This window comes from Lutra lutra, chromosome 9 (genome assembly GCF_902655055.1).
Source record: "Lutra lutra chromosome 9, mLutLut1.2, whole genome shotgun sequence".
NCBI classification, from domain to species: domain Eukaryota; kingdom Metazoa; phylum Chordata; class Mammalia; order Carnivora; family Mustelidae; genus Lutra; species Lutra lutra.
Genome location: NC_062286.1, coordinates 37,327,249 through 37,353,582, shown reverse-complemented (window position 1 = coordinate 37,353,582; position 26,334 = coordinate 37,327,249). Strand labels below are relative to the sequence as shown.

Sequence of the window (26,334 nt, the reverse complement as noted above, 5' to 3'; positions counted from 1 at the left end):
AATTCGGGGTGCCTGGGTGGCTCAGCGGGTTAAAGCCTCTGCCTTCGGCTCGGGTCGTGGTCCCGGGGTCCTGGGATCGAGCCCCGCATCGGGCTCTCTGCTCAGTGGGGAGCCTGCTTCCCTTCCTCTCTCTTCCTGCCTCTCTGCCTACCTGTGATCTCTGTCTGTCAAATAAATAAATTTTTTAAAAAAATGTTGAAAAATTAACACAAGCTTCTACTATGTCAAAGCTTCTCCATCTTTAGTGTGCATGTGAGTCATCTCTGGGATCCTGTGAAGAAGCAGATTCAGACTCAGTAGGTCTGTGGTGGGCCTGAGCCCATGAGTTGAACATGCTCCCAGCGACGCTCGTGCCGCTGGTCCAAGAATGGCCCTGGCAGCCGGAGTCTACCGCAGTAACGGCCAGCGGGCTTAACTAGTGTCGCTGCTCAGTAACACCGAATGTCATACAAAAAATCTTAGTAGAAAAAGTTTTCCTGACAGTTAGTGAACGTGACACAGACTCTGTTAAAATATCCTATACTCACAAAATTATCAGAAGTAGCAGGTTTAGCTGTTCCGTTGGAAACCGTTTTTGAGACTCTTAATTTTATTCCTTCAGCTATAATGAGAAACATTATGGAGAGAAATATATAAATTAGAAAATGTTATTTTCTTTCATAATCTCACATTTAATAACCCAACAAAGATATGTTTATATAGAGATTTATATGTATACTAATTATCCACATATGCGTATATTTAAAGAAGAGTTAATACTGGAAGCTTCAGGCAGGGTGCTGACTTTAACATACAACTTGGAAATGTAAGAGGAATGGCAAAAATTAATAGATTTCACAAATGTTTCCAATAACAACGAGGTTTTCAAGATGCTAGTTTAGAATTCTAGTTTTAGAGGAATTTAAACATACAAGCAAACATAAATACATATTTCCTTAGATAGTTTCAATACATTTTAAAGTTTATGGATTTAAAACATCTATAGATGAGGCGCCCCTGTGTCTTGGTCAGTTAAGCGTCTGCCTTTAGCTCAGGTTGCGATCCTGAGGTTCTGGATCAAGTCCTGCATCACGGTCCCTGCTCTCTAGGGAGCCTGCTCCTCCCTCTGCCTCTGCCTCTCTCTCTCATGAATAAAGAAAATCTTTTAAAAAATAAAAATAAAAATAAAAATCTGTAGAATTTGCAGTATCATATTTAATAATAAAACATCTTTGGCTATGCCTTTACTTCTCTGATGTGTACATTTTGGAATGTACCTATGGTCAAAATAAAATAGGGAAGAGGATTTTCTTTCTTCCTATCTGACCGAGGCTTTCCTTTCTGCCAGCAGTTTCAGAGCAGAGGTTAAGAGCATGAGTCCTGGAACTAGACTGCCCCATCTAGGATTCTGGGTCTCCCTATGCAACCCTGGGCAAAGCAGTTAACTTTCTGTGACTCAGTGTCCCCAGCAACACAATGGGATAATACTGATCTCCACCTCATAGGGTTCTGATGAGCATTAAACAAGTTAGTGTATACAAGGTGTCTGACATGTAATTTATGTCCCATAATTATTCATCTTAATTATTAAAATAATTTGCAAATCCTGTTTCTCCATAAACAAGGTCAATTGGTATATTATAATCATGAAGTGCTATAATGAATGAAAATGAGGTTCCTTGATCAAAAAATGTTTCCATGGGGGTATTTATTTATTTTTTTTAATATTTTATTTATTGGGGCGCCTGGGTGGCTCAGTGGGTTAAAGCCTCTGCCTTCGGCTCAGGTCGTGGTCCCAGGGTCCTGGGATAGAGCCCCGCATCGGGCTCTCTGCTCAGGGGGAGCCTGCTTCCTCCTTTTTCTGTCTCTGCCTGCCTCTCTGCATACTTGTCTATCAAATAAGTAAATAAAATCTTTAAAAAAAAAAAGTTATTTATTTATTTATTTGACAGAGAGACACAGTGAGAGAGGGAACATAAGCAGGGGGAGTGGGAAAGGAAGAAGCAGACTTCCCGCCAAGCAGGGAGTCCGATGAGGGGGCCCGAACCCAGAACCCAGGGATCATGACCCAAGCTGAAGGGAGACACTCAACGACTGAGCCACCCAGGTGCCCCTCCATGGGGATATTTAAAATCCCAACATTTGAGATCTATTCTCTCAATAGGGCAATACACTGATTTTTAAAATTAAGGTGCAATACAGATAATAAAATACACAAATTTTAAGTGTACGGTCTAGGAGATTTTACAAGCATATACACTTGTGTAACTACCACCTCAGGTGAGACCTTTAACATTTCCAATATTATAGAAGGTTCTTTAAATTCCTTTCTGGTCAATCCTAATCCTACCAGAAGCAATCATTATTCTGATTCACATAATCACCACTGCTTAGTTCTGCCTGTTCTGGAATTTCACATATAGAACCATAATCCATGGGCTCTGTATTCTTCTGGATTTGCCTGCTTTCACTCAACATAAAGGTTTTGAGATTTATGTTGCAGTGTGGAACAGATGGAACAGGAGCCCGCTGTGTGGGCTACTTTATCTACTGTGTGGGCCACGTTGTGGGGGTATACCACAAATACTTATCTATTCATCTGTTGATGGACACTGGGCTATATCCAGTTTTAAACTATTAAGAATAAACCTGCTGGAAAATAATAGTGTACATCAGTGTCTTTCTATGAATATCACTTTTATATAATACTTATCTATTCATCTGTTGATGGACACTGGGCTATATCCAGTTTTAAACTATTAAGAATAAACCTGCTGGAAAATAATAGTGTACATCAGTGTCTTTCTATGAATATCACTTTCATTTCTATAATTTTTTCTGGATAAATAGCTTGGCATAGAATGGCTGGGTTGGGGGCGCCTGGGTGGCTCAGTTGGTTAAGCGACTGCCTTCGGCTCAGGTCATGATCCTGGAGTCCCGGGATCGAGTCCCACATCGGGCTCCCTGCTCAGCAGGGAGTCTGCTTCTCCTGCTGACCTCTCTCCTCTCATGCTCTCTCTCTCAAATAAATAAATATAGTCTTAAAAAAAAAAAAAGAATGGCTGGGTTGTATGGTAGGCATAGGTTCAACTTTTTAAAAATCAATTTTTTTTTAAATTTTTAGAACCAAACTGTTTTTTTAAAGAAGTCTTAGTACTTTACACTCCTTCCAGTAGTGTCTGAGTGAGCTAGCTCTTCTACATCCTCTCCAACATTTCATGCTGTCAGTCTTTTAAATTTTAACCATTCTAGTGGGTATGTGGTGGTTTCTCACTCTAGTTTTGTGTTTCCCTGATAACCAGTTATACTGAGCACCTTTTCACATGCTTATTAGTCATTCCTTTGTCTTCTTTGGTGATGTGTCTATTCAAGTATTTTTTTGTTTTTACAAATTGAGTTATATTTTATTGATTGATAGGAATTTTACTTATATTTTGGATACAAGTCTTTTCTCAGATATATGTACAGAGAATTTTTTATTCAAGTCTCAGCCTGGCCCTTTGTTTTCTTGTTTCTCTGGATGAGTATTTTAATTTTTGTAAAGTCAATTTACTAGTTTTTAAAATTGTATGGTAACTGCTTATGTTCTAAGAAAGTGTCTAACCTAAGGTTTTTAAGATATTTTGTTTTCTTTCAGACGAGTTAATAGTTTTTTGGGGGTGGAGGGAAAGGAGAGGGAGAGAGAGAATCCTAAGCACGTTCCATACCCAGCTCAGAGCCCAACATGGGGCCCAATTTCACAACCCTAAGATCATGACCTGAGCTGAAATCAAGAGTCAGACATTTAACTGACTGAGCCACCCAGGTGCCCGCAGAAGAGTTATAGTTTATGTTCTCACATCTAGGTCTGTGGTCCATCCTGAATTTATTATTATGTGATATCTGTATAAGAGGTCTAGGTGAATTTTCCTCCATGTGTTCATCTAGTTGTTCCAGAACTCTTTGTTGACAATACTATTGTGTCCTCATAGAACATCGTGGTTCTCTTGTAAAGATCAGTTGATGAATGAGGTTTCCAGTTTGGAGCTACTTTAATTATTGCATTCCTTTTATTATTAATATTTTTAAATTTTATTTATTTATTTATAGAGGGGGGGAAGGGCAGAAGGGGAGGGATAGAGAGAATCCCAAGCAGACTCCACGCCTAGCAGGGGCTTGATCTGGGGCTAGATCCCACAATCCTGAGATTATGACCTAAGCTGAAACCAAGAACAGGACTTTCAACCAACTGGGTCCCCCAGGTGGCTTTGTTGCATTCCTTTTAAAAAGCAAAACCTTTAGAAACCTACTATGTGAAATCGACTGGGTACTTCAAAAAGTACGTTCTTCAGAATGTTATTTTAATGCAGTAATGACAACAGTATCAACTGACCATATACGTGTGGATTTATTTCTGGACTTTTTTATTTTTTAAAGATTTTATTTATTTATTTGACAGAGAGAGACACAGAGAGAGAGGGAACACAAGCAGGGGGAGTGGGGGAGAGAGAGGTAGGCGCTCCACTGAGCAGGGAGCCTGATGCAGGGCTTGATCCCAGGACCTGGGATCATGACCTGAGCCAAAGGCAGACGCTTAATGATTGAGCCACCCAGGCACCCCTGAACTATATTTTGAAACACTGCTGTGTTTCTCCATCCTTCTGCCAATATCACACTATCTTGATTAGTATAACTTGAAATTTTTATAAGTCTTGAAATTACTATAAGTCCATTAATTTTATTTATTGAGATAGAATTTCCACACTATAAATGTACCATCTTGAAGTGTACAATTCAGTAGATTTCAGGACAACCATCACCACTAATTTCAGAAGATTTTCTGGATGCCTAGGTAGCTCAGTCAGTTAAGCATCTGCCTTCTGCTCAGGTCATGCATGACCCCAGGGTCCTAGGATCAAGTCCCACATCGGGCTCCTTGCTCAGAGGGGAGCCTGCTTCTCCCTCTGCTTTTCCCCTCACTCCTGCTCTCAATTTCTGACAAAAAAAATAGTATCTTTAAATGGTACTTTTTTAAAAAGATTTTTTCTTTATTTGACAGAGAATGAGAGAGAGCACAAGAAGGGGGGAGCAGCAGGCAGAGGGAGAGGGAGAAGCAGGCTTCCCGCTGAGCAGGGAGCCCAATGTGGGGCTCAATCCCAGGACCCTGGGATTATGACCTGAGCCGAAGGCAGACATTTGACCCACTGAGCCACCCAGGTGCCCCAATAAATAAAATCTTCAAAAAAAAAAAAGAAAGAAAGAAAGAAAGAAAGGAAGAAAGAAACAACAACAAAAAAAAAGATTTTCATTACCCTAAAAAGAAACTGCATGTCTATCATTCTGTCTCTATGGATTTAACTTTTTTTTTTAATAATGTTCCTTTTAATAAAAAAAAATTTTTTTATTTATACATTTCACAGAAAGAGAGATCACAAGCAGGCAGAGAGGCAGGGAGAGGGGGAAGCAGGCTCCCTGCCGAGCAGAGCCTGGTACGGGGCTTGATTCCAGGACTCTGAGACCATGATGTGAGCCGAAGGCAGAGGCTTAACCTACTGAGCCACCCAGGCACCGCTCTATGGATTTTCCTTTTATGAACTTTTCATTTAACTGGAATCATACAATTTGTGATCTATAGGATTGGCTTCTTTCACTTAGTATAATGTTTTCAAGATCTGTCCATGTTGTAACTACAAGAATGTTAGGGCTCCTGAATCATGTTCTCTGCTCAGTGGGGAGTCTGCTTCTTTCTCTGCCTCCCCTACCTATGCCCATGCTCTCTATCTTTAATTAGTTAATTAGTTAATTTAAAAAAAAGAATGTTTGGGCTCTTCTAGGTCCTTTACTTTTTCACACATATTTTAAAATCAGATTAACTGGGGCACCTGAATGCCACAGTCGGTTGAGCATCTGACTCTTGATTTTAGCTCAGGCCATGATCTCAGGGTCCTGGGATCAAGCCCCATGTCAGGCTCAGTGCTCAGTGGGGTGCCTGCTTAAGATTCTTTTCTCCCTCTGCCCTACCCCCATGCTCTCTCAGTCTTTCTCTCTAAAATAAATTTTTAAAAAAACAACTCTCTAAAATAAGTAAATAAAATCTTTAAAAAAAAATAAAATCACATTATTTTTTTTTAAGGTCAGTTAGAATTATGATTGGGATTACACTGATTCTACTCATCAGATTGTGGTACTGACTGCTTAATAATATTGAGAGTTACAATTCATAAACACATTATAGCTCTACACTTACTTATTCTCAGCAACTGAATTATGTATTCTTGCCTTAACAAATGTTCCAAGTACTATGGTTAAAATTAATAAAATGAGGGGCGCCTGGGTAGCTCAGTGGGTTAAAGCCTCTGCCTTCGGCTCAGGTCATGATCCCAGGATCCTGGGATCGAGTCCCACATCAGGCTCTCTGCTCGGAGGGAAGACTGCCTCCCCACCCTCTCTCTGCTTGCCTCTCTGCCTACTTGCGATTTCTGTCAAATAAATAAATAAAATCTTTAAAAAAATTAATAAAATGATAAAGTGCTATGTAGAAATTAATTGAAAGATGAAAATGGCACTAAAACTATAATTACAAATGCTATGGGAATGAATAGATATCTATAATTCTGAAAAGCAAGAAGAGGTGATTCAAGAAAATTTAGCAATCCTCGTTAAGATTATTAGGAGCTAAGCAAAATCTAAACTAAATTATTAGTGTGAAACAGTATACCTACTTTAATATGTAGACTTTAAAAGCAAACAAGTAGCAAAAGCTCAAACTACATTAAGGATCATGAAAATTTCGTTACTGACTTCCTTTTGTGACTGTCTACCATAAAAGGGGTTTGGGCAGATATAGTTTTAAAATTATTTTATTTTATTTTATTTTATTTTATTTTTTTAAGATTTTATTTATTTGACAGAGAGAGATCACAAGTAGACAGAGAGGCAGGCAAAGAGAGAGAGAGAGAGGGAAGCAGGCTCCCTGCTGAGCAGAGAGCCCCATGCGGGACTCGATCCCAGGACCCTGAGATCATGACCTGAGCCGAAGGCAGCGGCTTAACCCACTGAGCCACCCAGGTGCCCCTTAAAATTATTTTAATAGAAAAAAAATATATCTGACTTTGCATCATAAGTAAAGGTACAATACAATGGTCATTTAATAAGAGAACATGTCACTTACTTAAGTTTTCAGATGGTACCATAAATTCTTCAATTTCATCATCAGAATCATCGATTAACGGCATGAAGGCATATCTACATCAGAAACAAGGAGTAGTTTTACTAGTATATTTAAACCTGTTCGGTTTTCAGTTGATATCTAAAAGCGTCATTACATACAGAAATATTTACATTTTAAAAATTTCTTATAAATTCAAATAACGAATATTTAACTAATTTTACTCTCAAATTAGGAAAAATTATTAGCAATCCAACAGTGAAGCTGGAGCTCCAAGCCCTGCTGGTGAAAGTGTAACTGGATAAGATCTTTCTGGAAAGCAGTTCTTCAATGTTCAGGGAAGGGAACTTCCTGCTCTACTTTTTTTCTCCCTGTTAGGTTTACCCTCCCTGCCCACTACTTGTTAACTTAACCCCTAACAAAAGGTAAACTGCTAATCTTACTGGTGAAAATAAAGCTTACTGACTGAGCCACATTTGCTAGGTAAAAAGTACATTCAGAAAGATTGCTGATAATAACAATAACCCTAGAAGCAAAGTGCTTAATAATAAGGGACTGCTTCTATAAATTAGGCTACATTCATATCATGGAATGCCAAAGAGCCATTAAAAATAATGTGGGAGATCGAGGGAGAGCTGGCTGGCTCCATCAGTAGAGCATGCTGCTCTCAACTTCAGGGTCGTGAGCTGAAGCCCCACATTGGGCATGGAGCCTACTTAAAAAAAAAAATGGGGTAGATCTATACAAGATGATATGGAAAGAAACATCTTAAACAAGAAGGTGAAGAGCAGTGTATATGTGTATGTATGTATTTCTGCATAATTATTAAATACTTTTACAAAAAAGATGTATCTATTTATGAGAGAGAGAGAGAAAATGTGTGTGTGTGTGTGTGTGTGTGTGTGTGTGTGTGTGTGTGTTTGTGTATGCACGTGCATGCGAGCACACATGCACAATGGGGTGGGGGGCAAAGGAGAGAGTCGTTAAGTAGACTCGGCACTGAATTTGGAACCTGACTCAGGGTTTGATCTCATGACCCTGAGATCATGACCTGAGCCAAAACCAAGAGTTGGACGCCTAAGTGTGCCACCTATGTGTCCCAATTATTATGTACTTTTAAAAAGAGAGGGAGAGTGGGGCACCTGGGTAGCTCAGTGGGTTAAAGCCTCTGCCTTCGGCTCAGGTCACGATCTCAGAGTCCTGGGATCAAGTCCCGCATCAGGCTCTCTGCTCAGCAGGGAGTCTGCTTCCCTTCCTCTCTCTCTGGCTGCCTCTCTGCCTACTTGTGATCGCTGTCTGTCAAATAAATAAATAAAATCTTAAAAAAAAAAGAGAGAGGGAGAAACACAACACACAGTATATACTTTTCAGTTTCCTAGAAGGGCATTCAAGAAACTTCACAGCCCTTTCCCTGGGGAAGAGGAGTGAGGCGAGGGCAGGTGGGCTTTCCCATCACATGAAGCCAATGGAACAACCTGAACATACGACTCAAGCTCCTTCTGATTTTGGCCCCACCTTTCCTTTTCAGCTTTACTTCCCTCCAATGTAAGCAGTATTAACCAAAATCAAATGCCTCAATGACCACCAAGGTATACCATGTTTTCCCCCACTACCTCAGAAAATGTACATTCTTTTTCAGCTCAGCTTTTCATGGTTCTGCTTCTTTCCTTGAGGAAGATGCTGCCTTTTAAGGAGGCTTCCTCATCCCTCTTCGGTCTTCCCCCGGACTTCCTAGTTCATACAAATCTTATTTCACTGTGTTGCATTATGTCCGTCTCCCTACTTGATTGTGTACTCCTTTAAAAGAGAGGACTACTTTCTCAGTTTCTATAAATGGGTTTTTATTTGAACACAGGAGCAGTGATCAACAAATGCTTGCCAAACTTCCATTTTCCTATGTTAGGTACCTCTGATTGTTTGCTGACGGTCTCCACAAAAACATTATTACAATAAGGATAAGTGAAAAAAGGAAGCTCCAAAACGCATCATCAACCCAGCGTTCCATCCAATCCTATAAGGACAGTTCAAACATAAAATGTTAATTTTTTGATAAACACAGACAGATTTCCCGTTCAAATAGTGTACAACGACAAACATGAATGAAATCTTTCTAACCAGTCCATCTTCCAAATCAGTACATGTTTTTTTAACAAAATAAAAACTAAGAAGAGCTCTTTATCAAATTAACATGAATGCCTACTTCAGCCTTATAACTAATCAGATAAGTAAAACCCTAACACAAATTATATACTAGAGCATCATAAAGAACTTCCCAAAATAGTATAATTAAAAATGAAAACTATTTAAATAGGAAGATTATACTTACTGATTGACATTTTGCAATTCTAAATGTCTTGGTCGTCCACACCATAAACACTATAGAAGCTGAAACACACCAAAGAAGTCACCTTTGAAGGAACATGTAATACTGAAATAATTATTATAATAAGAAAATTAAATAGCTTACCCAGTACGGCAAAGATCAGAGTATTTGTAAAGTGCCTGTATAAAGAAAATTTCACTGTGTTCTTTCTTAGTCTTAGAGTCTTCATAGTTTGTGCCAAACTTATAAATATGTGCAAAACGTTAAGGAAAGACATTTTAAATAGTAATAAACAGTTTAAAAACAAAGTAAGAATCTCCTACTACATTTCTAAAATTAGTACTGGTAAATATAGTTCCTGTAAAAACCCAAAAAATATTACTTTAACCAATACTGTATGACCACGATACTGATTTTATCACAAATCTTGCTTTACATTTTACTAATGTCTGAACTAACTAAATTCTGGGGAATACAAAAGGCAAGAAGCCCTATGATGTTCTCCTTCAATGCCCAGCTCCCAAAATACAGGATAGAGCAGTATATACACTAAACAACGAGCCCTCTTCCCCCTTAGGCCAGTGACTCTTACAGATCACATTATGACATGCCCTTAGGCTTGTGCCTTTGTCTCTGTTTCTTATTTTGTTCTTTCCAGTCTACTCTCTTTTTATCCTCTGAATGACCATAAGTAAGAAGGGAGGTCATCTATCAATTCCACTGTATAAATTGAAAAATGAAATATGTTAAATAAAACAAATCTGGACTTGGGTCAGGAAAGAGATTACTGCAACAGGCAGAGGAGGTTTACTGCCATGGGGAGGATTTTCCAACTCTTAAGATCTATAAGAGTTCCACAGGTCAGGCCAGACAGGGCTTTGTTTTTGTAGGGAGGGGTAAACAAGACTGGTAAGCAGGTGTAGGGAAGTGGGTGGCATGACTGGCCAGCTGCTCAGGGAGTCACTTTCCCTGAGGTGTGCAGATTCTCAGGAGGGGCCACTGCGTAAGGCTGTGGTGGACAAAGGCTCAGGGACCCAGGGAGGGAGACTGCTTAGTCTGGTGCAGGGAGGGAGACTGCTTAGTTTGGCCAGATTGGTCAGTGGGGAAACAGGTCTGGCCTTGTCACTGGTAACAAGGGGGCATCTGGGAGTCTCATGTAAGTCCTATTGGACTTATGTCTCCTGTAAGTTCTTTGGAGTAAGCCTTTTCCTGGAACACGAAAGGGTGGGGGTTTTCTTAACCAGGGCTGTTTTCCAGGAGCACAGGGGTCAGGTAAAGCTCAACACTGTCAAGTATGAAGAATCAAAAAGAGGCTTCTCCACCGATTCCTTGGCAATGAAGCCGGGATTCAAGCCAGGGCTCTCTTTGTAAATGGGAGTTGCTTCTTCTGGAGCACACCACCAGCTTTGTTCCTGAACCGTACGCCAACAACAACAGAGTGGAGCAAAAGAACAGAAGCGGCAAACTTTGTATTTATGCCTATTTTAAATTTCAAATACTTCATGAATCAGAAACTTCATGGTAGTACTCACAAAACTGCTATTTAGTCTTTCTAAATGACCAGTGAGTTACAAAAGAAGATCAATTTCTAAAATAACACAATACAACCAATTAAGGCTACTGTCAGAATTTACAGAAACGTAAATATGCTGTATTCACTGAACATTATCAAGAGAAATACTTTTTTTCAAAATTCTTGACTGAAATGAATTTTCTATGTTAAAAATATGGTCACACTGAATAATTCAAAAGCATTCCTGAGAAGCCGAGGAATAAAAAGATCAGAAGCAAATTCAAAACTGCCTAACCTCTCCTTACCAGGACACCGTTGAATTTAAGTAAAGCTTAAATCATTTCTCCCCTTAAAGGAAAGTGGTGGCAAAAGCAAACAGGCCTGGTTATCCTGAGGCGAGAAGCAACGGGAACGTGCTGTTGCAGTAGGAAAAGGATATCCACCAGCACAAGCCAGAGTCAAGGAGAGAGACAGGGAGACTGGCCAGAAGCACAAGATCAGAGTCACTTGCCTGCAGCAAAACAGCACAAAATTAAAACAAGCAGGAAAAAAAGAGGAAGGGGGCTTCATGAGAAAAGCAATGGCTGGGGCGCCTGGGTGGCTCAGTAGGTTAAGCTGCTGCCTTCGGCTCAGGTCATGATCTCAGAGTCCTGGGATCGAGCCCCGCATCGGGCTCTCTGCTCAGTGGGGAGCCTGCTTCCTCCTCTCTCTCTGCCTGCCGCTCTGCCTGCTTGTGATCTCTCTGTCAAATAAATAAATTAAAAATCTTTAAAAAAAAAAAAAAAGAAAAAAGAAAAGCAATGGCTTTGATTTTTTTCAGGTTATTTCCAGTTTTACTTCAGAACCGGACTGTTACAGGATAGCTATGTTAGGTTCATCGAGCAAAGCAGAGTCGTCACACAAGCGCTCCGTTCTGTATATAGACCTGATTCTTTTGCTTGCCATTTGTAATAATTTAAAAAATCTACTCTCTGTCAAATAGCCATCTAAAAGCAAACATAGGAAAATCAGGTGCCAGCTGAAATGGACAAAGTTTCTTCATCTCACCATGAAACACTAACCAAGATAATTTTAATTTCTAGATTTCTTTATGACTCTTATTTCAAACTGCTTTATTAAAAATATTGATCATTAAGCAAACTAAATTTTTTCCTTGTTTCTCTTATCTCCCCATTCCAATTTGGCGCATTATGTGTTGGAATGGTCCAAAGTGAACACTGTCCATAAAGGTGATAAATTACCCTCATTCAAATCTCGATGGAATTGGGCCTTTAGAGCTGCTTGTCTTTGGAAGTTCCTGCCAAGCTGCATTACTGTTTTTTCCCAGTGAACTACCTTGTGGATGGTTAAGAACAAATCTTTGAAAAACGTATCAGTAAATCACCAAGAAAAAAGATAATACAGATTTTTTAAAATGCCAGGTCTATAGCTCAGTTAGTTGACTGAAAAACATACTCGCTAACTTCTTAAAGGTTCCAAACATATATACTTTTGGAGACAATTCCAGATTAAGCAGATTATCTTAAGCTCACTTTCTAAATGCACAATGACAGAAGGGAGGAAGTCAAGATCTGGAGCTGGCAATGCTGAGACTACCAGCTAGGTTCATCTTCACCACGATTTTGCCCATCCTGTTGGCACGTAAGTTCATCCTACCCGCCCCTTCTCCTCAGGTCAGCCGAGAATCCCTAACGAGTGATGCGGCTGCGGCAGAACAGGAACCACGGCCCCTGGGGATTAGCTCTCATGGCCAGAGTACTGTCATGGGCAGAACTGAGCAATGTAGTTCACCCTTTTTAACAGCTCAATGTCTTTAAATGTGTTTTCATGTGGAAAATATAAAAATTACACTACTGTAAGCTTAGTATCATTCTTGGAAAGGATGTATTTAAGTATAATTTTTTTCAACAAACATGGATTCTAAACTAGTAGCTCTGAACAAAAGTAGAACAGATTTTTAAGCAAGTTCGGTCAGAAACAATTTTTTAAATCAGGTATTATTCTTAACTAGATACTCCTCAGACAGTAGGGAATCCATGGATATAATTTTGTGGACATTTTAAAATGCCCCACTGCAGGCAAAACTTTTGTGGGGTGTGTGTTTCTAATCTTGTGAAAAGAGGCTCCCCAGCTTTCATTCGACTTTCAAAGGCATCTTTGGTCCCAGTACCCAAGCAAGGCTAAGAACCACTGCTTTAGAGAGTAGGGATGGTAAATTAAAAGGCTTCTTTCTTTTGTTTTTAACTTGGAAGCATACTAAAAATTCACAAATAGGGAGTTTAAAGAGCAGACACACTGGGTTTGGAAGAAATCACCCACAGGGGACTCAAAAAGGCCATGTTTGTTAGCATGCCTGCAGAAAGAAGGGCTTCCTTGCAGAGGAACACAGGCAAACTCAAGCCCTCTGGCCTTCCTACGAGAGGTAAAGATGAGAAAATGGAAAGAAATTACAAGGAAACAAAAGAACAGTTAATATTAAAAGCAAAAAGACAAGTATCAAAGACAATGGAAACAAACAAAAAACTTGGTAAAAATAAAATCTATCTATAGAAAAGAGTTTCAAAGAGGATGTAAATGCAGAAAGAGATAAAAATAATGTTCCGGGATATGCGTAACACTGCATTCTGCTCTGACCAGGTCACAGTTTCTTTAGAGCTCCTCCCATTTCCTCGAATGCGAATTAGAGGGCTCTGCCTTGGAGTTAAACAGACTCCACTGGAGTCACTGAAGCAGCGAGGAGGGTCCTCAAGGTTACTTTGCGTCTAAAACTTCTCCTGCAGTAACATGGCGTCTGCCTCACCAGCTTCACTGAGGCTGCTCTCTTGCTGTCCCATTGTGACCTCTGGAATGACCAAAGCCACGTATACCCTAGCAGTTCATCTCTCTGTAGTACTGGCCACTGCTGACCACACCTCTTTACCAAAGCTTCACCCCAGGACAATTTCTAGGTTCTTATACCTCCCTCCACCCAGGTGTTTCTTCCATGCATGTTTCCACCTCCATTGGGCACCATCCTGGTCCTCTCCTCTCTCACTGGTCTATGTGTTCTTGGGTCACTTCCATGGGCTGCAACCTTCTTTCACATGAAGATGACCTCCGACATTCATCACCAATTCCAATTCCTCTTACAAACCCAGACAGGGATTTCCAACTCTGCTTAACGCTAATGCCTTAGGCAGCTCACATTTCATCCATTATGGTCCCTTCCCTAAGTTCATTGCCTTGGGGATGGCAACACTGTCCCCAGCCACCCACTGAGACAGCAAGACCTCTCTGGAGCTCTCTCCCTTCTTTTCCCACCCATTTCTACTAAGTCTATCATCTGGAGTCTTTTTTCTATTCCCTCTGCCCTATTTTTAACCCTCATCATCTCTTTTTTGGACTACTGCAAATGACTCTTTTTTTTTTTTTTTTTTTTAATTTATTTGACAGACAGAGATCACAGGTAGGTAGAGAGGCAGCCAGAGAGAGAGGAAGGGAAGCAGGCTCCCTGCCGAGCAGAGAGCCTGATGCGGGGCTTGATCCCAGGACCCTGGGATCATGACCTGAGCTGAAGGCAGAGGCTTTAACCCACTAAGCCACCCAGGCGCCCCTGCAAATGACTCTTTATCAGACTTCCTATCTCTAGACTCTAGGATCTCCTTTTCCAGGTCATTTTTACATTTTTATTTATATAAGATTTTAAATTACTTCTATATCCAATGTGGGGTACGGACTTACAACCCTGAGATCCAGAGTTGCATGTTCTTGGGGCACCAGGGTGGCTAAGTTGGTTAAGTATCTGCCTTTGGCTCAGGTCATGATCCCAGGGTCCTGGCATCAAATCCTGCATCAGGCTCCCTGCTCAATGGGGAGCCTGTTTCTCCCTCTGCTCCTCCCCCTGCCTGTGCACTCTCTCTGTCAAATAAATAAAATCTTAAAAAAAAAAAAAAAAAAAGAGCTGCACACTCTTCCAACTGAGCCAGCCTGGTGCCCCTTCCAGGTCATCTTTAAATGTCATTCTTGAGTTCTTTCTAACCCAGATTTCACCATGCTGCTCACCTGGGCAGCTTTGATTTCCTTTCCTTTCTCCCCACAGAAAGAACATGAGACTCTTGAGCACGTCATTCTACCTTTCCCTTCCGGCCCCGCCTTCCATGGTTCTCCCACATACATCCACTTATAGGTAAGCTACTCTGGGACTTTCTATCACTGCCCCCATATTTTCATGCGTCCAACTATTTGTTCCCCTCTATTCTTCCCAGGATGCCTTTCCCCCAGTTCTTTTCCCAATTAACCCAATCTGTTCCCTGGTCACAATTTAATGTCACCACCTCTGTTGAAGCCTTCCCTGGTTTTTGTACTACAATTACTTTCTCTTTCCTCTTGTTTGCACAGCACCTCTTTAAAACGGCGATTACTATTGCTATATTGCTCTGAGTTATATGTTTGTCCTCCCTCCCAGAGTGTGAATTCCTTAAACACAGGGACAATACCTTTTTCTTCTCTGCCTCCTCAGCACAGGGCACATAGTGAGTACTTAAGTTTGCTGAACTAACAGAAAAAATAAAAGATATTCTTTGTTTGGGGAATGACTGCTTTTTCACCTTTAACTAAATTCCTATACTGAGGTTAAAAATAATGTATACCTACATTTCTTTCTATTATTATAAATACAAACTGAAAGTAACCTGATTTTAATGGTACAGCGAACTACTTTAGGACATGGTAAAGGATATGAACCATACAAAAATGGAGTCAATAACTGCCAAAATAATGTCACCAAAAAGAACAGCTAAATGGTTAGAACCCTGAAAGATAAAAATGGAGGAAAAACCTGAATGTAAACATTTCATTGTATCATAGAAATTATATGAAAAAGAAAAACAATTTAGTTCATCTCATCCCTTTACAAAAGCCACATAAAAGTTTTATTCCTAGAAAATTTGTGTCTAAGCATATGGAAATTTTTGTTTTGGCAGCAACGTCTACCTATTCAATCACAATGTAAAATTGTATTATGAAATGGCAAGTAAACGTGTCATGTCCCCCGCCCCACTTAGGTCAGTTTCAATCTCTCCCCTCTCCACACCAAACCTCTAGCCAGGGCCACTAATGAAGTGGGCTCCTGATCTTTCCTACTATCCATGAAGGGACATGAAAAAAAGAAAGAAAAGGAAGTGTGGAACGGTAAAAACAAACCAAAGGTGAGACATTTTGATCACAAGTTGACAGAAAATCATATTTAAAAATTATATTGAAGATGTTGGCTATGTAAAATTTTAAAGAAATACAACATATATATATATATATACATACATATGTATATATATATATATGTATATATATATATATTTGTATATCTGTATGTGGGATATTTATCTTTTTTCTTTCTAGCAAGGACTAGTTCCTGTAAATTATATACACAAATGCGAAGCTCTTTACTAGTCTGTACAAGTAAAAATAAATGTACCTTTCAAAGAGTCAAAGATGGAAAGCACAGATGTATTTAATATAGAAGGCAGATGTATCAAAGATAACAGAAAGAAGGAGAACGAGGCTTTTAACAAATTGTGAACAAATGGCCTGCTTCAAGATCAAAATATGTGAAGTAAACTTAATCTGCAACATAAGATCATTCACTCTGTGCAGTGATCTGATTTACACATCTAATCCAAAAAACATTTTGGGTAAAAATTACTAGGTCCTTTGAATAAAGAAAAATATAATAAGCTGATTAATCACTCAATTGTCAACCATACTATTAAGAAAAACGGAGAGCTAGAAATCTAGGGGTTTTCCCAGATATAAATGTTCTGCCTCCTCTTAGAGAGTAAAGCATTGCGGCCCACATTGCCTGAGTCATTTCCCCCTGGATGCTAACTTTTCGTGGTTCTTCCAAGAAGAGACTCCACTGAATCTCCAAACACTGAGTCCCCAAGAGCCGGAGAATACTTATAACCAAATGAGACTTCAGAGTGATGCGCTGTAATGTCTGCATGTGTGAAGGGTACAGTTAATTCTATTCACTTCCACGTGTTCAGATCAAGGGTTAAGGAAGAAATGAATGTGTTCAGACTTCATAGTGACAAAAACAAATGTTCTTTATAAAGAATAACCGTGAGCGTTTTGAAATGGAAACAATTCCTGAGCTGACATCAAATGGTGCCTTCATAATCAGTCAGACTTTAAGAAGTGCTCTGTCTGGACTTTAACTACTTTCAGGAAGTATTTAAAAAGGGAAATATTCCTTAGGGGGAACAGAAAAACTCAAATTGGACCTTTTTCATAAATGTCCTATCTTTAAAAGTTCAAATCAGGGCGCCTGGGTGGCTCAGTGGGTTGGGCCGCTGCCTTTGGCTCGGGTCGTGGTCTCGGGGTCCTGGGATCGAGTCCCGCATCGGGCTCTCTGCTCGGCGGGGAGCCTGCTTTCCTCTCTCTCTCTCTCTCTGCCTGCCTCTCTACCTACTTGTGATCTCTGTCTGTCAAATAAATAAATAAATAAAAATCTTTAAAAAAAAAAAAAAAGTTCAAATCAGGGGATGGAAAGTAAAACCGTATTTCATAGCAAAAAGGGATGGAAGTGGAATTACGCAGTTTTTACCCCAATAACTCGCATCACGCCTTCAATAGCTGCGAAGATAAAGTAAAGAATCCCCAGTCCGACCACCCGGTGCATGACTGTTCCTAAACGGGGCCTGAAATGAGAAAGAGAAAACAGGAAAAAAAGAAAAAGAAAAAGCACCAGTAAGTAAAATGCATCTGAATATAGTAACTGGTCCCATTTCCAACATAGAGAAGTCATCATCTAGTCAGATCAGTCTGCCCCCTGCATCCAGCCTCTGCTTCCTCAGTTTTTAAAAAAAAATAGTCTATTTCCCAGGAACAGGGCACAAACAGGCTTAGGAGAAACAGGCCTCCTGCTCTAGGCCTAGGAGCTGTACTGATGCCCACGAAGCAACATGCTGAGGCCGCCCAGGTGCCAGAGGGTTAGCATAAGCAGGTACTCACTGCACCGGCTAGAAGAGGGGCTTGAGGAAACCTAGGAGGCTAAGAGCCAACTTGTAAGTGTCCCTGGCAGAAACAGTAACTTAATTCTTTTATGAACATTACTTAAAAACTGTTCTGGGATATGTTTTGTTAGATAATCCACTGATTTTCTGACTTGGGCAGAAAAAGAACAGGAGTATTAGGTGTTTGTATTCTCTTCCCTTTCTTCTCTCAATCCAAAACAAGAGGGCTAACACATTGTAGCTTCCATTCTTTACACTGAAAAAATTAAAATAACATTTTTGGTTCTTTAAAAATATCAATGATTTGGGAAAATGCAAAGACAGTGATTTTTGTGATGAGCAATTTGAAAACAGAACTGAAATTTCATGAAATCTGCAAATCAGAGCACAAACATTTCAGCTCCCAAACCCTCTGGCCAGAGTAATTCGAAGAAAAAACTAATTTTCGAAAAATACTTAATGTAGTCACTTTAAAATAAAATCCAACTAAAAATTCAACTAATAGCCACAGCTTATATTTAAGACTCTGTATCTGATTTAGTTCACCTAAATTCTGACTCATTACAGTCCCCTAACTCGAACCTTCCACCTGCGAGAACCATGAGTGCTCTAAAGTTCATAACTAGAACTGTGGGTTGTATAAGATTCCACACGAGGACTCTGTGTTCTGTATACTGTATTAAGGCCAAAAACAAATTTCCCAAGACCCCAAAAAGCATTTGAGAAGGAATCTCAATAAATACCCAATGGAAAGAAGGTTTCCTGGCCAAAATCTTCCTAACTACATCAATCTCAAGCTCACAAGTATATGTGTGTGCATTCAGTGCATATTTACAGAGGGCCTACTATGTGCCAGGAACTACACTGGGGCCTTAAGCAGCAGGACACAAGACAGGCAAAGCTCCGACTTCGTAGAAGTCACATTGAAGTGGGGGGGAAGAGACAACAAATCCTAATATATGCATCAAGCAGTGCTTTAAGAGGGGTGAGGGTCCAAGTGACCGAGGAGGGTGTGTACCCCATTGCGAATCCTGACAGCGCTAGCCTCCCTGAGAGAGGACGGTGAGCAGAGGCAAGAGTGAGAAATCAAATCATGCCCAGGATCCCAGGATCCAGGGGAAGACACTTACAGGCAGAGGCCTTTATCGCACCATGGGGAAGTGTCTGTTGTGTTTAAGGAACAGCAACAGCAATAAAGCCAGCAGGACAGGGCAGTGTTCAAAAAGGATGAATGGCAGGAGGTGAAGTCAGCCATCTAAGAAACCAAAGAAGGGAAGTGGGTTTATTTAGCAAGATGGGTGCAAAAGTAATGAGATCTTCGTTATATTTAAAAAGGATCATCTCAGCGGATGCTGTGTCTAAAAAGACTGACCAGAGACCAGGGCAGATGCAGGGAAACCAGTTAGGAGGGTACTTGAGTCATGTAGGGAGAGACGATGGTGTTTAGAACCAGGGTAGTGGCTGTAGAAAGGAGGGGTGGGTTCACTCTGGGTGTGCCCTGACATTAGAGCCAAGAAACTGGATGAGCGTGCCCCAGGGACGTGAGTTGCTGGAACAGAGGTCTGGGGCCTGAGTCTGGAGCACTTCAGTGTTGGAGTTCAGGAAGACAGAGTCCAGCAGGGAAGCTGGGGAGGAGGATCCAGGGCTCTAAGACTCAAACTGCCACAGGGCCCTTGCACAAAGGCTGAGCAAGGCCATGTGGTTTGGCAACAGAGGTCCAGGTGACTGACAAGAGCAGTCTTGTTGGAGGAGTGGAGGCAAAAACCTCATTAGGGTATATTCAGAAGAAAATGAGGGAAGTTGAAGTGGCAAGTACAGACAATGCATCTGAGAAACGATGCTGAACAAGGATGAATAGAAATGAAGGCGGAGGGGGGGAACCTGGGTGACTCAGTGGGTTAAAGCCTCTGTTTTCGGCTCAGGTCATGATCCCAGGGTCCTGGGATCAAGCCCCACATCGGGCTCTCTGCTCAGCAGGGAGCCTGCTTCCCCCTCTCTCTCTCTGCCTGCTTCTCTGCCTACTTGTGATCTCTCTCTGTCCAATAAATAAATAAAATCTTTAAAAAAAAAAAAAGAAAAGAAAAAGAAAAAGAAAAAAGAAACGAAGGGGAAGCAGAGGAGAGGGCCAGAGGGGATGGGGGTTTGCTTCGGAAGATGACCAAAGTACCAGCATGCTGATAGCAGTCATGCCCCTCAGGGAAACGGATGACCCCGGAGGAAACACGGCCGGCTGCTGGAGCAGCCACTGGACACATGAGAGGTGACAGGATCCAGAGCACAAGGGCAGGGGCAGGACTTAACCACTGCCTTTCAAGAGGAAGAAAACGCTATACATGGTCCAGATGTGGGGGGACGGCACAGATTTGGTGGCAGGAATGCACTGAACTCCCTTCTGATGGCTTCCATTTCCCTGGGGAGTAAAGAACCAAGATCAGCTAAGATGGACATGGATAGGGAGTCCGAGGCTAGAGGGGAGAGAAGGGGGTAAAACAGTCTTCTGTAGAGTGGGAAAGGGACTGCCAACTGGCAAGAGGATCTAGAAACTGCCAGGGGCACTAAGGACACACTTAAGAGTTCTGGGTTATGAAGAAGGAAAATGAGCCCACACTGTGGTCAGGCAGATTCTGCTGCTCGGGTATGAGCCTGAGGCTCGAGGGAGGCCAACAAGGAGAAAGGCAGAGAGCTTTGGGTGTACGTGGGCATTCAGCACCCTATAGGATCAATGGAGGATGGCAGGATCAACAGGCCAGAAGCCACACTAGGATCAAAGAATGAAGTGAGCTGATCTGTTAGGAAAAGTAAATGGGAAACAGAGAAGATGACAGCTGAAAAGAGGATTAACATTTGCAATGATAAAGAGGGTACAGTTAAATATAATAATAAAGTCTAGAAAGTGGAGTGGGAATCATAATTGAGGTGAGGGGACAGGTGAGAGCAGCTGAGGTGGGGAGGTGAGATCAGGTTACTCACAGGAGCACCCACACGGATACGAAATCACAGGGAATTCTGGCACATGGGGAAGCGCTGAGAAACAGAGAGAAGCAAGTACTCGGGAGAATTAAGGGATGAGGGCAGAAATCTGGAACTTGAAAGGCAACTGCAGTAGGAAGATAAAGCAGGTGCTCCAGTTTGAAAGCTTGAGAGTTTTACAGAAGGAGAACAGTCCAAACAAAAGGGCAGAGAGGATAAAGAGGACAAGCTCTTCCATGGTCATTCCCAGTGACTCATGGGCATGGGAGAGAAAAGATGGGGCCCAAGAGGGTCTGGAAGAAGCAGGGTCCTTCCTGGATGGCCAGGTTTTAGTCTGAAATCTGCTGACCTGTTTAGTCCTCTCTCCCTTACAATACTCAATACTCAAATACAATCGTAAAAGCATAATTTGGGGTGACTGGGTGGCTTAGTCAGTTGAGCGTCCGACTCTTGATCTCAGCTTAGGTCTTGATCTCGAGGTCATGAGTTCAAGCCCTGCGTGGGGCTCCATGCATGGAGCTCCATGCTCCAAAAAAAGCTAACTATGTGTCTAGGAAAGAGAAAATGGTTCGAACTTTAAGAATCATTTAAAATTTTCCTATCCTTAAAGTTGATGACGTATTCATCTAACTATAAAGAGCCACTGGAGGGGCGCCTGGGTGGCTCAGTGGATTAAGCCTCTGCCTTCGGCTCAGGTCATGATCTCAGGGTCCTGGGATTGAGCCCTGCATCGGGCCCTCTGCTCAGCAGGGAGCCTGCTTCCCCCCCTCTCTCTGCCTGTCTCTCTGCTTACTTGTGATCTTTCTCTTTCTGTCAAAAAAATAAATAAAATCTTTAAAAGAAAAAAAAAGCCACTGAAATTCAAATTCAAGATCTTTATCTGAGGACAGTGTAAAGTGGTCAGTACATGGAAATCCCTTAAAAACACCTTCTTGCAGGTGTTTCCCTACAGGGTTTGTAGAATGATACTGAGATGTGTCCAGTTTCACAGACTCATAATGTAGATGGGAGGAGTCACAAGACTGGAAGCTCGGTATCTTTCCAACACGCCAGTACTTACTTCACAATGCCGTAGCCCAGACTCACAATGATCACGAGGAGGCGAGCCAATGTCCTTTTAACTGCAGATATCAACTCTGCAAATATCAATAAACCTTGGGCTGTGGGGAGGAAAGAAAAGAATTCATTCTGTATACATCTAGAGGCCTGCCACCAAAATTCTAAATATGTACTGTGTATAACTACATTCGGACCCCAGGTGAACTGGACATATTTACTTTAAAGGTCAACTAATCCATCTGATGTTTGAAAGCCTCATTGAAGGGGAATTTGTTACTCCTGAAGAATTAACTGACCCCGTATTTGCCAGCACTATTGGGCACCGCTTGCATACATCAATCTAAAAGCTGGCTCCCTCAATTTCCCTCTGTTCTTGTTGTTCCCCTTGAGGCTACGAAGAACTATATCACTCTTTCTGTCCTATGTATATTTGAAAACCATAAGGTCCTCTAGAGCTTTCTTTTCTCCAAGTTGCCTTCATCATTTATTCACTTATGCTCCTACTGTGTGACTATAATGGGAAAAGAGACACCATGATCACTGCCCTCATGAGATTATATTCTGGTTAGGACAAGTAAACAGACACAACAACACAACTCTGCGTGATGAGTCCTATAGGCAACACAGTATCTCCCAGGACTGTGAAGAAGCCAACCTAATCCACACCTGAGGGAGGTATAAGTGGGTTCTCAGAAGAAGTAATATCTAAGTCAGGATTTCAAGGCCTAGTAAAAATTAACTATTTGGGGGAAATTAGGGGGAAAGAAAAATTAAAGGTACATGAAAAGGCACGGAGGAGAAAGAGGAAAAGTAAAACATACTGCAAGAATTCAAAGTTCAGGATGTCTGTAGCACGGTGCAATGAGGGACGTCAAGAAAAAAGGTGGTCAGAGAGGCAGGGATAATCACACAGGGTTTTCAAGCCCTGTTATGAGTCTGGATTTTATGCTAAGGGCAGTGAGAAGTCAGTGACAGTTAACAAGGGAGTAAAAAAGGAATTGGTAAACTATAGCCCATAGGCCAAATCTGGCCCTACATCTGCCTTTGTAAATAAAGTTTTATTGGGACATAGCCATGCCCACTTGTTTACATGTTGACTGTGGCTGTTTTTGTGCTACAATGGCAGCTGACTAGTTGAAACAGAGACTGACTGATGGCCCATAAAGTCAAAAATATTTACTATATGGCCTTTGCAAAGGAAGTCTGCTGACTCTTGGAGTAAAACTGACCACTTCATCAAGACTGCTCTACTTCACGGCTTGGAAAGGAACTGGGTGACAGACAAGGAAAATGCTAAGGAGGCTATTCCAGAAATCTAGGTAAGAGATGAAGAGAGCACAGCACTGGCAGGGAAGACAGAAAAAACAAGGCAGACATTCAGAAACCAGTAGTAGTAAATCTACCTACTTATTTTTGTTTTCAGCTCACAATTCTCCAACTTATCCACAAGGAATCATAAGAGACCGTATCAAATGCTTTGCAGACAGATGTGGAACTAGAGGGAAAGGAAGAGGGTGGCAAGAGGATGGCGCCAAGATTGACTGGCTCAGCCAGTCTAGGTTTGGACTACAGTGAGTCAAGGACAAGGGCAGAAAAGGTGCATTCCTTTTCTGCCATACAGAGACTGAGAAGTCTGTAAGGCATTCAGAAGAGTTAGCAGGTGACCAGCTACTAAGTCTGCAGCTCAGGAGAGACATCGGGCCAGGAGATTAAACTTCAGGAGGAAAACAACAGCTGAGCCCTCCAAGACAGCATGTGGAATGTGAAGAGATCTAGGATGACAAATGGTTAAGGGTGGTGTGTTTTCAAATTCCTTCACGAACGTTTTAGTCTGGACTATTTCCCCCTTGGAGGAAAGTGATTATACAACCTTCCTGGTACAGCTAGACCTGCCAAACAGGAACCTCCACGTCTTCACTGCTAGTCCTCCTGCAGTTACCAAGGTTGTAGGAGCTAGTGGGAGGCAACCATCCTATAATTGCCCATGCTGAGTTTACTCTTCATCAGCTTCACCCTTTCCAAGTCCTTTAAAAGTTGCCCATTGGTTCTTCAGTGATTTGTACTTCAACCCCAAGATCAAGGTCTTGCCTATTAAGTTTCACCTTTCCATTCAGGATACCAAAACTCTTTGATCCTTCAAATACTTCCAGGTGAGAAGGGTCCATCTAAAATTATTGTCTATACCCCCAGTATTAACAACTCTGCCAACATCACACTGTCCATGGAATTTTAGCACGTATTCTCTGCATATGCATAGGTCTGCAAGGAACATTAAGTGGATCATAAGGAGAAACCAGCAACAAGGTCTGAAACCTGTGAGGCAGACATTATTCAAAACCTCTTTCTAACCCAGTGGTTCTCCACCCTGGATGTGCATACTACAATCACACGGGAAGCCTCTCAACAGAACCAGTTCATAGGCCTAGGCCAACCATAGCCTCCGGCCCTAGTATTGTCTTAAAGCTCTTCAGTGATGCTTACGTGCACCCGGGGATGAGAACCATTGCTCCAGACCAGGGCTGTCCAACAGGAGTTTCTGGGATGATGGCAATGTTCTACATCTACGCTGTCCAATAAAGTAATCACCGGCCACGTGTGGCTCTGAGCATCTGAAATGCAGCTAGGACAACTGAGGAAGTGAGCTGCTATTTTAATTTCAAACACCCAGATGCGGTCTATAGCTACCACACTGGACAACACGGCTCTACACTGACAAAATGCTGACGGGTAGTTACGCGCACGAACCCTTTACACATGGTCGCACAGCCAGTTTTCAGCTCACATTTCTCCACCTTGTCCACAAGAAATCACAGTTGTCAAATACTTTGAAGAAGTCCAGCTATACTCGGGGTGCCTGGGTGGCTCAGTGGGTTAAAGCCTCTGCCTTCGGCTCAGGTCATGATCCCAGGGTCCTGAGATCGAGCCCCGCATCGGGCTCTCTGCTCAGTGGGGAGCCTGCTTCATCCTCTCTCTGCCTCTCTGCCTACTTGTGATCTTTCTGTCAAATAAATAAAATTTAAAAAAAAATTAAAAAAAAAAAAAAAACAGAAATCCAGCTATACTAAGTGTAGCAGCACAAAGCAAGTCAATGCGACGTGACCTATCCTTAAGGTCCCCGTGTTGGGTCCAACAATCACTGTTTCCTGTCCCTGCAGCGTTTTTTCCAAAGTCTATCCTTCCAGTATCAGTGCTAAGCAAGACAGCCTGGGTTACAGGCTTCCTTCCCACTTGGGAAAATGAGAAACAGCAGGAGCCCTGCGGTCTTCTGGCACCTCTCCTTTTCATAGGACTCCTCAAAGACAATAACAGCAGCCTGTGATTTCTCTTTCAAGGCCTTGTATCATCTCAGAAAGAGAGCTTCAAGTCCCCAAGGATGGCAAGTGGCCTCTCATCCCTTCATGTATCTTAGGCTGCCACTCCTCACTGTACCTTCCCTAGACAAGGCCACACCATACCTTCCCTAGACAAGAGATGACAACCACTAAGAGCAAAGGAGCTCAACTGCCTTACTTAACGTTCAAGAATACTCTCCCCGCCAACCCCTCCTAGTTCAGTTCAGAGTAAACACACACACGCAAACAGCACTAACTTTTCATGGTGTAATAAGATCTCTAATATGCCTCCCTGGATATTTGTCCCTTCTTTCTTCTCTTATACACATCCTTTCATTTTGGGACATTATAAATATTCCCCAATATAAAGAAAGCAGTATAATCAACTCCTCTGTACCCAATACTCAGCTTCAATAACTATCAACATTATGCCAAATCCATTTCATCTATACTCCAACTCACTCTTCTTTTTTTTCTGGAGTATTACAAAAATAAATAGCAGACATAACCACACCTATGAAAGTCAGTACAAAGATTATTTTAATGGATCACTCAGAAGCACATTCCTGAGAGCTTTCAACCCTTTCAAGCTACCTCCCTTTCCAAAGTTTTGGTGATGCAACTGTACCTTTACTTCTCTGGGCTTTTCGCACGCTACCTTCTAGAAATCTGACGCACACATCTATGATGTCCAACTCCCTGCCCTCCTTAAGTAAACTGTGCGGGGCCTCCAATGGCCACGTGAGGTTCTCTGTGACAGTGAGGAGACAGAGAACACTAGATGGCTGTAGGCACCATCCATCCCCGCACTACTGATTTTACTCCCTGGGGTCCAATTTTCCTTCTTTTCTTTTGTGGAGGAGACAGGAGAAGAAAGAATATGGGAAAAACACAGAGAAATATGTTAAAAGGATTAGTAGCACCTAAAGTGCCCCTGTCTGGAACTTTTGCTGTTTTAAGTCAATCACTGGAATGGGAGTTTTCTCCTCCCCAGGAGGAAAGTAAAGGAAAGCAGTGGA

At 41.6% G+C, this 26,334-nt stretch overlaps 1 protein-coding gene across 2 annotated transcripts in view; it reads right to left on the bottom strand.

The window, feature by feature from the left end:
- The window catches only part of TMEM87B (transmembrane protein 87B), a 53,442-nt gene that overhangs the window by 6,756 nt on the left and 20,352 nt on the right, over positions 1 to 26,334 (bottom strand). Inside the window, exons 9-16 of one of the 2 annotated variants that reach the window (XM_047744176.1) lie at positions 21,985 to 22,084; positions 17,546 to 17,639; positions 15,681 to 15,752; positions 9,594 to 9,702; positions 9,453 to 9,511; positions 9,034 to 9,137; positions 7,130 to 7,203; positions 528 to 601 (exon numbers count right to left, since the gene is read on the bottom strand). In XM_047744176.1, coding sequence (XP_047600132.1) covers positions 528 to 601; positions 7,130 to 7,203; positions 9,034 to 9,137; positions 9,453 to 9,511; positions 9,594 to 9,702; positions 15,681 to 15,752; positions 17,546 to 17,639; positions 21,985 to 22,084 — 686 coding nt within the window. Of the gene's footprint in view, positions 1 to 527; positions 602 to 7,129; positions 7,204 to 9,033; positions 9,138 to 9,452; positions 9,512 to 9,593; positions 9,703 to 11,401; positions 11,474 to 15,680; positions 15,753 to 17,545; positions 17,640 to 21,984; positions 22,085 to 26,334 lie in introns of both variants that reach the window. The other variant, XM_047744177.1, reaches the window with a different exon arrangement.